Below are 13,394 nucleotides of genomic sequence, written 5' to 3' on the forward strand. Positions count from 1 at the left end.
TAATCCATTTGAGCAACCAGCCACAGCTACTGATAGGACCAGTTAATTCTGCCGTCAGGCTCGCTAGTTAACGCAGGATTAGTTCCAAACTTGGACAGCTCTAAATAACCAGGTAGGGTCATCTAGCAGCTAGCTGGTTATGCGGTGGTAATGGACTGCCTCAGTGAAAACGGACATCCGGCAATAAGAGTGAGGCAAACCGCAGCTGTCACTAATTAACCGGACACTTTCACGTCCAGGCAGGCTGCCCAGCGGACACAGTCCACTTTCCTCGCCCCGAGGCGCCCAGAGGACCCAGCGTCCGCTTTACCTTGCTAAGGATCCCGCTGAACTCGGCGTAGTGCTGACCGGACTCCGTCTCTAGATCCTCCTCGGATCCAGAAGAATTCCAGCTCTGATTATCCGACATTTTGTACAATTCAGTCAATCGACGTCGTCGATCCAAAAAAATAATAATGATAACCCGATGTGTTAAATGGCCAGCTAGCCAGAGAGCCAACTGAGAGCGAGGGAAACGGGAAAACTGACTGCCGTCGTTAGTTTGTAAAACTCGAAATAACAGTCCGAGGCAGAAAATAACTCATCGTGGAAACGGTCACATTCGAGCTGGACTCAGACGGGAACACCTGAGCGACTAACGTAGACGCAGAACATCACAGGCTAAGCGGTTAGCCGGCTAGGAAGCTACACGGACGACCGAAACACACCCCTTCTGATTTCCGAAGCGACGGCGGCGGTGGTATCTTACAGAACTACAGCACGGAAGAAAAAAATCGGCGCGCAGGAAGCAACCTGCCCGCTATACCAGGCGGAGATCCACGGCTGATTTCCGGGGGATAAGCCAAAGTTCAAAAAGCTGCGGTGATCGAAGTATCGAGCACCCCAGTCCTTAGCATACGCCGTACAAACCACCGCCTGCCGGGCTTCTGAGAGTGTGCGGCGTGTGCCGCTGCTTGTGGAGGGGCGCTGGCTGCACCGCTACGTCACGAGACCCGCCCCCAAAACGAAGTCAACCCCGCCCATATGTAGATATATGGCAACGGTCTTGGGACCGGTCCAGCGGTCCGGGTAGCGAAGTCCAAGCTTTAGGGACTAGTTTAGAAACTGAAATGCGTTTGATTCAATAATTTGATTTAAATACGGATTTCAATTATAGCATTTTAAACAACATCATTCATATCAACATTCATAATGTGTTTAAGAAGATTACAACAATGCTGTAACTGGTTAAGAAACTATATATATAGGACAAAATGAGCAATCGAAACAGTAGTTAATGATTGCATACTTCCAGTTGAAATCTCTAGGAAGGTACTTTCGCCAGCTCGAGCTGTGTTTTATTTACACCGCAGCCTGGAGATCCATATTAAAGAGTTTTTGTACCAGCTCGATAAGCATTCTTGACGCACACGTTACTCGGTATCAGGGCAAAAATACTGATAAAAATGTAGTTAGTACAGTATGTAAGAGGTACAAATTGTGCTGCTTAAACGAAGAATTTAATATGGAAGGCTTGCGTATGAATTAGGGCATTAATTTTATGCTGAGGTGCACTGCTATATGACTTGGCTTCATGTGTTATTCAATACTAAAATCAAAGGTCTTCATTTTTTCAAGGACAGCGTGTACGAAACCCTTAGTCAGGCGACTAAGGTTATAGATGTCTGATATTTATGTTATTCACTGTACCTATCAATATTTGGTTTTATCACCTTAGGACATTATTCATCTGCAGGATTCAAACTGAAACAAAAGTTTGGTTTAATACATACTTTTTTACATAAAGCATTGTGTCTTTTTAGTAACCAGTGCATACATGTTTTATCATGTAATGGTAAAATGCACCCTGGACAGAAAAGGTTCATGTATTTGCTTGTCTCTTACTGGCACATTCTAGCTGTGGCGGCACTGGTTAAATGGGATTTGCCATGCCAGTGCAAGCCTGTGGTAAGCTGAGAAGCAGATGGTTAAAACACAGGAGTGATAACAGGACCTTCAGCAGCACAGTAAGTCAGCTGTCAGCATCACACCTTCAGAGCTGTAGGTTTGATTTCCGCTGCAGGCTGTTTCTGTGCTCTCAGTGTTTTCACACCTGTGTCCTGCTGCAGCACAAGAACATGTGCTTGGGTAACCTTAGTGTTTGGTGTTTTCTAAATCCGGTCCTCGGGGACCTACAGACAGTCCACATTTCTGCTCTCTAAAATGTAGACTGTCTGGCAGGGAGCTGGGAGGGAGCAAAAACATGGACTGTCTGGGAGGGAGCAAAAACATGGACTGTCTGGTAGGGAGCTGGGAGGGAGCAAAATCATGGGCTGTCTGGCAGGGAGCTGGGAGGGAGCAAAATCATGGGCTGTCTGGCAGGGAGCTGGGAGGGAGCAAAAACATGGACTGTCTGGCAGGGAGCTGGGAGGGAGCAAAAACATGGACTGTCTGGGAGGGAGCAAAAACATGGACTGTCTGGGAGGGAGCAAAAACATGGACTGTCTGGCAGGGAGCTGGGAGGGAGCTGGGAGGGAGCAAAAACATGGACTGTCTGGCAGGGAGCTGGGAGGGAGCAAAAACATGGACTGTCTGTGAGTCCCCAAGGTTGGGAAACACTGCTCTAGCTGTAACTGTATGTGTGAATCCGGCAGTGGACTGGCATGGCATCAGTTCCATGAGCTGTAGTGTATAAGAAATTATGGAAAATGGATAGATGTAATATCTTATTGCTTATTTCCTGGAGCCAAATTCACCCCACATATCACCATGTTACAAGGCAAAGAAGGTTGTTCCCTTTCAGAAAACTGCTGGTTCTGACATATTATACAACATAATTATCACCGAACACATAACTCTATATTTTGACTTGAAGGCTAAAAATTCCAACTGTTATTTAATCCTGATTTTAACAAACAAAATATGCTCCACTAATCATTTGATGGTTTCATACAACAAAAATAATTGCAGTAATAATCAGAACACTTCTCACCTTGGGCTAATTTTCCTCTGTTCCCCATTACTTCTGCAAATCAAAGTTTCAGTCTCCTTTGGACAAAGGCAGGTGTTCTTTCATTAACCCCTAAGGATTTCCCATGTTTTTTTTGGCTGTCAACAGCTATGAAATCAACCACTACACCACTCTCTAATGAAAACAACATAGTCAGTTGCTTTTGCATGTTTCTAATATTTTTTGAGGGGGGCAGAGCTGGAATTTGCTTGTAAAATTGAGTATACAAGCAAGTTTATAGCAAGTTTATTGAGCTGCAGGGAATCTGCATGTCCATAGAGTGTCGCTTCTGGCACCGTATGTGGTTATTTCTGCTATATTTGATGCCAATGGCATAGATGAGAGTTTGAAGAGTTGGGGGGGGGACTTGACTTGGGGAGGGGGACACAAATTAAAAATTTTAATACAAAAGTCTATTTATTGGGGATGGGGGTGTCCTCTGCTACTCCTTCACTACTGTTTGATACAGAAGGTCTTCATGTTTATCTAACTGCTTTTGCTGGTGAGGGTTATGGTGGATACCTACCAAGCAGGTCATACCTTCATTATGAGGCGACCGGAGTTCATAATTTTATGAACATTCCCAAGCTGCCTAGAGGGTACAGCCCCTGCGGCATGTCCGGGGTCTGCTCTGGGGTCTCCGCCCAGTGGAACGTGCCCGGAACATCTCCCTTGGGAGCCATCCAGGTGGCAGCCTTGTAAAACGTCCGAACTGCCTCAGCTGACTCCCCTGGATCTTAATAAGCAGCGGCTCTGTTTCCGGGTCCCTCAGAATCTCTCAGGTCCGCACCCTGACACGCTGAGTGAGCCTGGCAACCTCATTTTGGCTTCTTGAATTCATGAACTTTGTTCTTTTTGTCATTGCTCACAGCTTGTGACAAGTCTTACACTGGGAACACACACACACACCTTTGTAATTATATCTTTGTGGGGACTCTCCATTCATTTCTATGGAGAAAACTCTAATCCCAACATGACGACCTTAACCATAAGTAACCAAAATATGAGACTTTTGGCATTTTTGTTTTTTTGAATGCAGTCGCAGATTTTTGTGAGCACCCCGAAAAATGGCCCCCACAATGTCAAAAAAAAATAAATATTTGGTCCTCACAAAGTAATATAAAACTAATCCACACACACACACACACACACACAATTATACACTATGGCCTGTTTAGAGACACAAATTAATCTAATTGCATGTCTTTGGATTGTGGCAGGGATCCACGCTTGTCACGGAGGACGTGACCTCCACATGCGCATATACAGGAGGTGGGATTCCAACCCCCAACCAAGGAGGTGCGGGCAGATGTGTACCTAGAAATTCTGGGCCCCCTTACAAAATGCCACCTTGCCCCCCCTCCCCCAACACTACCAACTGAGCCACCTTGTTGCCAGTTATCATCATCATCATCATCATCATCATCATCATCATTATTATTATAAGCAGCAGCAGTAGTATTAGTAGTAATAGTAGTAGTAGTATTGTTGTTTTTTTATTGCGTGGTTGTTGTCGTGTTGAATAAACCAGTTACTATACTACAAATGCTACAAAACGCAAACTGCGCTTGCTTACATCTTTATCCGGGTGAATGTTCATGGAATAAAATACTGCCCCCACAAGCAATAAGTAATCCACTTACTGTAAGACACTGTAATTTGCTTATTCACGTTCGTCCCTAGGCCTATGGCTTTATCAAAAATAGATAGAATACGTTAGAATCATGAGATCAAGTAGGGGTAGTCATGGGTTCCACGGCTGTAGGAGGATTATGTGATCATGGGACTATGAGAAACCACAAGACCCCCATTAAGCAAACAGTGAGCACTCCTCTTCCTTATAATCAACAAGATTACCACTGTTGCAGAAATTCAAATTTAAAACTTGGAGGACTTACCACGCTATCCATGTCACATTTTTCGTTCTCCATTTTAATTCAGAAATTAAATCCCCTGCGGCATTATTTCAGAATTCGCGGACTGTCTATCTGCTGAGGGAGGATTACGTAGTTTTCATTTTGTATATAAAGAAATGAAGATGCCCACAAGTTTTTGAGAAACTCGCAAAGCATAAGATATAGACCTAATGAGGATATGCTTTGCTAACAACGTAAAAAGCTGACGAATTATGTATGTAAACAGGTCCTAGGATCGCGACAGAAACGTACGGAATAAGTGAAAGTTGGCGCGAATTAGATACACACAGAAAGGCTGAAAATCAATATTGAATTGAGGTCAGTTAATTTTTTCGGCTTTAAATATGTCTGATTTAAGTCTGGCTGTTCAGATTTACTTTAACGTTTATACGCACGGAATCCATTATATGTAAAGTGACAAACCCGTGACCATTTTCACTATGCCTCACTTTATTTGACTGTAAAATATACCAAGTTTCGGGTAGAATCAATAAAAAATTGCCAAACCATTGTCTCTAGTACAACACGTAATTATTTATTTGGGAGACAGACTGAGATAAACTCCGGACCCCCCGCAAGCGGTTTCAGAAAATGGATTTATCATTTATGGATGAAGTTGCATGACACACGAGACAACTACTGCGGATTTGAAGAAAACAATGACACCTACTGGTGAAAAATAAACTGCAAAACAATCCCAGGCTGAGCAAGCGCGATTGCGTTCAGCACTCATTATCTAATGAATTGTCATTTTATGTACAATGGATGATAAAATATCATGTCTTCCTGCTCTTCTCCGTGGAATAAAGTGAAGGATCTCGTTACTTATATATTTATTATTGTTTCTGTTGCGTATTGTTGTAGTACTCCCCGAGACCACTTTTTCACTTTTGGCGCTTTTCCACTGACATACAGGAACCGAGCAGTAACCAAGCATTACCCAACTACTGCTCGGTCTGGTCTCGGAATTCTAAGCATTTGTGGATCAACCTGTCGAATCTCTGTCCGTCCCCAGTGCATTATACGTTAAATATGCATGAAACGTAGCTTTATAATACATGCTATTAAAAAGCAAAGTATCTTCCATAATGTCCTCATTGCAAATTTATAAAACATTGATGAAAACTACCTAGAACATTGAAAAAAAAAAGTTTGTCACCTGTCCCTGCTTACTAATGCTACACTTCACCATGAAATATATTCATTAAAAAACTTAAAAAATCTTTTTTGTATTGTTGGATGACAGTATTTCCCATTTATGGATAGCTTCAAATACATTGTCCTTATATTAAATCAATAATATGTTAGTTAAAATACTTACAAATACTTATTTTACACATATTGCAGAGCATTTACACTGTGTACAGTCTGGCACAAAGGTCCTCTGGGCAATCTGTGGCAAGCATGCCACAATATCTGGTGTCCCTGACATACCTCCATCCTTTGCTGCATCCTCATTCTCAGCTGCTGCAGGGGCGGTCACCTATAGCCAGGGGTGATTGGACAGGTGCTCAAGGATCTCTCCTGGTCCCCTCCAATGACTGTCCAGCTAGGGTTACCACCCCTTCATACGAATGGAACCATACACCCAAACCAGGTCCACCTGGTTTAAAATCCTGCCGGTGCCTGTGTGCACCGTAAGAGCACTTCTACCGGGTGTTGTGCCTTGGTGTTGTCAGCCCTGCTCATGCACACCTCTCTGAAGCTCTTGGGAGCACCACAGGTACTCCATGCCCAGCTCCTTCGGTATCTTTGGCTCTGGCTGGAATGCCAAGTTCACTGGGGGTGCACTGCTCCTAGTCGAACATCAGCACAGCCAGCATTAACCAAGTGCCCTCCTGCACTGCAGTTTTGTATGCCCAGAGGACCAGAATGGCAAGCCGCCATTCTGCATGTATTTATACAAATCCAGCAGCCCATCACTTTGAGGGTGAAGGGGTGTGCTGAGGGAATTTGCAATGTTGCGCCATGCACCACTGGTTGGACCATGGGTCTATCGACAGATGTTTGAATGGAAGTGGCTTCACAATTGCCAGGAGTTCCCTGTGTTCCACAGTAATTCTGCTCAGGGCGGCTGAGTGTCCGGATGAAATATATCACCATCTTTTCACTCTGCAATCCTGGCTGGAACAGCGTGGTGCCGAGTCCCTTATTGCTGGCGTTGGTTTTGAGGATAAAGGGCAGCAGGAGATCAAGGGTACACTAGCACGGGGGCTTCTGTAAGTGCAATCCTCAGGTGTTTAAAGGTAGTGGGGCAGTCTACAGTCCACTCAAATGGCCCCTCCTTGGTGAGGTGGTACAGTGGATTGCCAGTACTAGTGAAGTCCTGGACAAACCACTGGTAGTATGAGGCAAGACCCTGGAAGCTCTGCGCAGGATGGGCCTGTTTCTGACCAGAGCAATCTTCTGTCATTCAGTGTGTCATCGATCCAGGTTCCAAATTACATCTTTCAGACTCCAGAAGTGTGTGCAAAATGCCCTCACCCATCCTTCTTCTGGACCAGGACTGCCGGTGGAGTGTCCAACAGTTCAATAACACTCACTGCTACCATCTCCCGAATCTCCTGCTCCATCGCTTGACACTTCACTAGTGTCAGCCCTTGAAGACGCTTCCAAATGGGCTGGGAATCTAAAGTATCAATATGGTGCTGATCGAGTGCAGAGGGGTGGCACTCATCATCCTGGGTGGTGAAGATGTCCAAATATGCATTCAGCAAAGTCCTGCTGCCACAGCTTAATAACTGCCTGTGTTGCTTCTGGGGAATTTGCACTGAACCAGGGAACTTGGCTGTGCGTTGGGGACGGCCAAAACAGTTGGGGGCATGGTAGCCCCTTTTGCCACAGTCTACTGCTGTTTCTGCCAATTTCACTGCTGGTCGTCATCCTGCAGGAGGGGAACCGTGCCCTAGCCATATGGTTAAAGGCATGTTGATGTTTGCACCCAGGCAGCACAACAACGGGTTTGTGTCCGGGAGGACACCCAAGCAAATGAGGGTGATGGTGAACGCTCATAACTTGATGACAGTGGGGTGAGGGCTCATTGGTGGCTGGAACCCTCATGGTTCCGCCTGCTTGGAGTTTTCCAGCGGCAGTCACATGCAAGATGCCCGATTTCTCCATAGAGGTAGTAAGAGTCATCAGATTGCGGGTGACTGCCAGCACTGTTGAGCTTTGCAGAAGTAAGGCTCCAGGGGCTCTTTCCTGCTGGAGTGTGGGAGTTTCGAGGTGGTCTTTGCCCCGCCGCTCTCTGTCACAAGCGTGCACTGTTGCGGAGCTGTGACTTGTTCTTCCAGGTAGTGCAGTGGGCAGGATGCACTAAACCCATCAAGTCACCACAGGAAAACACTGTACTCGGTTCCCGGGGGTCTGTCTAGTTATCCACTGCCCTCTCTGCTGTTGTCCAGGAAACCATACATGTATGTCGTGGATGGGGTTATCAAAGGCATCCCACTTCTAACACCAGTGTTGTAATGTCAGCGCGGTGAGACATGCTTAGTAAGTACACAGTGGCACATATGACAAGCAACGTTTTATTGTGTGCAACTACTAGAGAATGCCAATAGGAACACAAATAGGGGAAGTCACCAGTACACACATCTACCACCATTGGGGGTTGGTATTTCAAACACACCACGAGAGGGGAACACTATATTCGCCTCTTCAAGAGAATGTGACCCACTTACATTCACTGACATAGCTACTATCCGGGACATTATTTGCATAAATATTTAAACTATGTACAGTCCGGTGCAATGCATTCCAGTCCGCGAGTGATTTAGCCACGCCGGGTCACCATACACATTTAGTCGTGTCCCCAGGTTCTCATTCAGTGCTGTTACCCTAAATACATTTCCGCCCCTAAAGAATTGGTACCTTCCACAAGTGGCGTAATCAAATGGAATTTGCATCATGTCAGTCACCCGAAGACCATAGGAAAACCAAAAGTTCACTCATCATTTCTGTATTTTTGATGATATTGTAAATATGTCTGAGGCGATCAATTCAAAGCTCAGGCTTAGTCCACTAACCAAAATAATTTCTAAGATTTTATTAAAAATCTTTTTTTCTTAAATACATTTTTGGTAAATTACTTGAATGTGCTCAATGTCATCATACTACTAGGTTTGATGACATGTGACTATGATTCATTATTTTGCCACTTTTATGCTAAACTCTGTTTCTTTCAGTCCTGTTACTCAAATAAAGAGAAAAGTATTCGCATGCATATATAGCGATTTTTTAACAACAATATATATTTTGGAAACATGTAACCTGTCACGGGAGACGGCAGCGATCGCGGGCAGAGCGGCGATCGTGCGGGCAGGCGGGTAAGAAGCAGGCAGACAGCCGAGAATCAGGGCAAACGAGGGGTTTAATCTCAAAGACGAGGGCACGAACATCGACTGACATCAATGACGGACGAAGGACTCAGGTAAGACACGGACTGAAGTACACAGGACTGATTGAAAATAATCAGACACAGCTGGGTACAATCGGGAAAGAACACGTGGGTAATCCGGGGGCGTGGCACACACGAGGAGCCGACGAGCAGGGCATGACATAACCAATCATTTCTTTAAAATACACGCTTTATTAAGGGAATCACAAAAGAACTAGATGATATGAATGAAATTAAGTTACCCGAGATTGGCCAATGCACATTTTAAATAGTTAAATATGTGTTGCTAGATTCAATGTTGAAAAAGATGAAAAAATGAAATTTACTTTTGAAGATATACAACGTGGGGTGGCATGGTGGTGCAGTGACCAGCGCTGATGCCTCACGCCTCCGGGACCCGGGTTCGAGTCTCCGTCTGGGTCACATGTGTGTGGAGTTTGCATGTTCCCCCCCATGTTGTCTCCTTTGGGTTTTTTCATTTTTACCACAGACATGGACAAGTCTTGCCTCATGACGTATTTGTCTGTGTATGCACAGGTTGGTGATCCCTGGTCATGACTGCAAATTATTTTAGCATTTTTGTTGTTTTGACAGTTTATGTTGTTTTCTCCCAAATCTAAATCCAAATGCAAAAAAGGGCCAATTTCACAGACCCCATATGTCGACTCCCAGCACTAGGTTTTCTGAGATGATCATCCAATTGCTGAGGAAATATAATACATAGCATATATAGCAATATCACAATTGCTGTCCTTTCAGAGATGATTTTAGTAGACGACAGTGAAGCAAGACACACCATTTTAATTTGAATGTTGAGGTACTATGTGTCTGTTTTCACTGCATGTGTGCCTGCATTTTTTCAAGCCAAACAGCTATTGCACTATTCTGGTGGGTGCAAGAAATCTGCAGAATGACTGAAGTAGCAGATAGTCAACTGGCAGCCCTAGAAGGAAACATTAAAACATTTACAACCCCGCTGCTCCCCTGTGTTTAGCCTGTGGCCCAATGACCTCGATCCACATTTCCGGTGACCCGATTCGAAAAGCTTCTAAATCCTCATTCAGCCGGTAATGCTGCCACCAGCTCAGAATGAAATCCAGCTAACGGTAAGTTAGTGAATGGATTTCTTCAGTTTTACAGCTCTGTTTCCCCTGCATTCTACTTAAATTCAAAATGACATTCAACCAGCATTCCAGGCAACAACCTTGCATCAATACATTATATTTCTTAAAATTAATTCCACTTATTAAATCGAAAAATCTGACAGGATGAAGACAATAAACGAGGCTAACCTAAGTATTTTTTGGGGGGCTAGCATGTACGAGGAGAACCAGATGACAAAGCTGGTTGCGTTTATGTTATGCCTGTGGTCATTGATGAACCTAAGCTGGCTCTGATGAGACTAATTGTCAATGATGTTGGCAGTGAGGAGGAATCAGGGACAGAATTTGAGAGTTAAACATGGACTTTGCCACATCTGCTGGGAATCCTGTGTGGTTTTTGGCTCTTTGCAATATCTGTTTAGGTGCCGTTGTAGTGATATTCGTTACCTTTTATATTCTATAATTTTTTTTTAGTAGCGTGTTGTACAGCATCACAGCAACCTAATGACCATGTATCAACTTGTCAAATGGTTTTTGGCAATGGGAGTGTTTTGAAATATACCAGATGTAAAAAAAACCCTGCTGCAATATGACATGAGCTCACAGCAACTCATTAGTGGATGAATAGCCTCAAATTTGGGCTGGAATGAAAAGACACATTTGTGCAAGAGTAATTTTATTTCACAATACCAGGAAAGTACATTCCAGGTTTATAACTATGCCATGAGGCTCTTGTCCAGAATAATTAATCAAGATTTACACTCTGTATAATCTCCTTCCAGTTGGACTGAATGTTACATTCGAAAGTGCCAATCACTTATCTCGTGTCATGTGCATTGATTACTATTCGTTTTTGGCTCTCTGTGAAGTTCATGATGAGTACAAAATATCGATCCAAGTAAAATCTCTTGTATTATGCCAGTGCTCCTGTCTCTGTTCATGGCTTGGCCTTCTCCCTCACTTAAGCTGAATTCCCCTTCTGAGTGTTAAAAGCTAGCCTGGAATTTAATGCAAGCATAAGTCAGGCATCACTGATTATCCCTGAGACTTTACTTTGTTCTTAGTTGGGGTCCTTCATAGACCTGTCATTTTAGCAGTTCTCCTTGATGCAAGCTATAAGCAAATGTAAGTCTATACTACATGTACAGTACACTACATTTTCAAAACTATATGTACAGTACACTACATTTTCAAAACTATATGTACAGTACACTACATTTTCTACGGTATATGTATAGTACACTACATTTTCTACACTACATGTACTACACAAAATAATATAGGAGTGAGTTTGATTTTGGGGGCACAACATAATAATTTAAATACCAAGGTCTATCTATTGGGCAGATGAATGAAGCCAAATTAAATATTGTGGAAACAGGCCCCCCCACCCAGTTCCTACACCACTAGCGGTTGAGCACATTCGCCTCAGGCAAAGACCCAATAATTGCATGGTGGTCCTGAACCCTGGCCAGTTTTTGCCACCATACTGAAATTTTGGGGGTTTTTAAAATGGGTCTGGGAGCGGACAAACGGGCAGCTCCGCAAACTGCCAATGGCGCAGGCATTTCTGTGGCCAGCCGTAAGATTTAATCTCAGTTTCCTGATAACGCTTCAGCTGTGCTGGCATATAGTCATGAGCTTTTAATTGGATTACTGGGACACAGAGCAGATTTCCTGTTTGAGCAGAAGATACTTCTGCTGTCAGCATCTGGAAAGTGTTTTACCTGGTTAATGAATCCCCAGATTCTAAGTAGTTACCCGCACCAGAAAATCCAGATCCTGTGCTAGATACTGTATGTCACATGTCAAAATGCTTTAAATCCATTAGCAATCCCTTTATTTATGCCTTTTGTCAAAGCGCCTTGCGTATGTCTAGATTAGTAATCCACCCACTTTCCTTACCCAGCAAGGAAGGGTCACCAAGAGCCTGGAGCCTCTTCCAAGAATCACGGCGAGAAAAGCAGGGGAACAGCCTGGATAATATGCCGGTCCATCTCAGGGCGCACACACAGCCACACACTACGGGCAATTTTAGAGACACTAATATACATAAGGTGGCACAATGGGCAACGCAGTTGCCTCACACCTCTGCTGACAAGGGTGTAGATTTGGTTTCATCATTGAATCATTGGTAGGGACCAAATCAGCCCCGAACTTCCCAGCCCATAAACACACGTAGTATTCCCGCAATATTGTTAGGGAAATGTCCCTACTGCCAATACCCAAATCGACGTCCAAACATGCTGAGTTGCCACATTGTCCCTAGGTGTGAATGTGGGTGTGAATGGTGTGAGTGTGCCCTGCGATGGGCTGGTGCCCCATCCTGGGTTATTCCCTACCTTGTGCCTGTTGTTTCTGAGATAGACCCCAGACCCCCATAACCCAGAACAGGATAAAAGCAGTACAGAGAATGTCTAATTACATAAGCAATATTTGGATACTTGAGCACTCGAAAGACAGTGCTAACCACTCAGTCTCTGTGCCAGTCCTAGTCAGCTACTATCAATATTGTTTTTGTCTTAATAAACAGAATTTGGATCCCACATGATCCCAGTGCAGGTTTGTGTGCAGGCAGCAGAGAGACTGAATAGAGTCATTGTGCTATGGCCCCCATTAGCATGATACTTAACCTCAATCGCCTTAGTAAAAATAGCCCCTTGTATAAATGGAACTGAAAATTGTAAGCTGTGGGGGAAATGTTACCAAAGCAACTAAACGTCGCAGTTGAGAGGGAGGCTCTGCCACCGGTTCGGCTCAGCAAAGAAGGTTTTACTCATAAGCTGAAATAGCTCACAGCCATTGCGTCAGCTGTCTGAGGCATCCCACGTTCACCAGCTGCACATGGCGACGCGCCCCAGTCCTGCCTCTCTCTATGGTGTCTCAACTGCACAGAAAAGCCTCGCCCTTCAGTGGAACCACGATATGCTGGAAGTCACCTGACCTGTTTTCACAGAGCAGCTCCCTCACATAGCTCTTGAGCAGAG

General features: G+C 44.3%; 1 protein-coding gene across 2 annotated transcripts in view; it reads right to left on the reverse strand.

The window, feature by feature from the left end:
- The window catches only part of LOC125745843 (ceramide transfer protein-like), a 29,021-nt gene extending 28,063 nt beyond the window's left edge, over nucleotides 1-958 (reverse strand). For both annotated transcript variants that reach the window (XM_049019074.1, XM_049019076.1), the window contains exon 1: nucleotides 311-958. In XM_049019074.1, coding sequence (XP_048875031.1) covers nucleotides 311-409 — 99 coding nt within the window. In that variant the 5' untranslated portion in view covers nucleotides 410-958. The remainder of the gene's footprint in view (nucleotides 1-310) is intronic.
- Nucleotides 959-13,394: the final 12,436 nt, after the last annotated feature.

The sequence above is a fragment of the Brienomyrus brachyistius genome, chromosome 7 (assembly GCF_023856365.1).
Source record: "Brienomyrus brachyistius isolate T26 chromosome 7, BBRACH_0.4, whole genome shotgun sequence".
Classification (NCBI taxonomy): Eukaryota; Metazoa; Chordata; class Actinopteri; order Osteoglossiformes; family Mormyridae; genus Brienomyrus; species Brienomyrus brachyistius.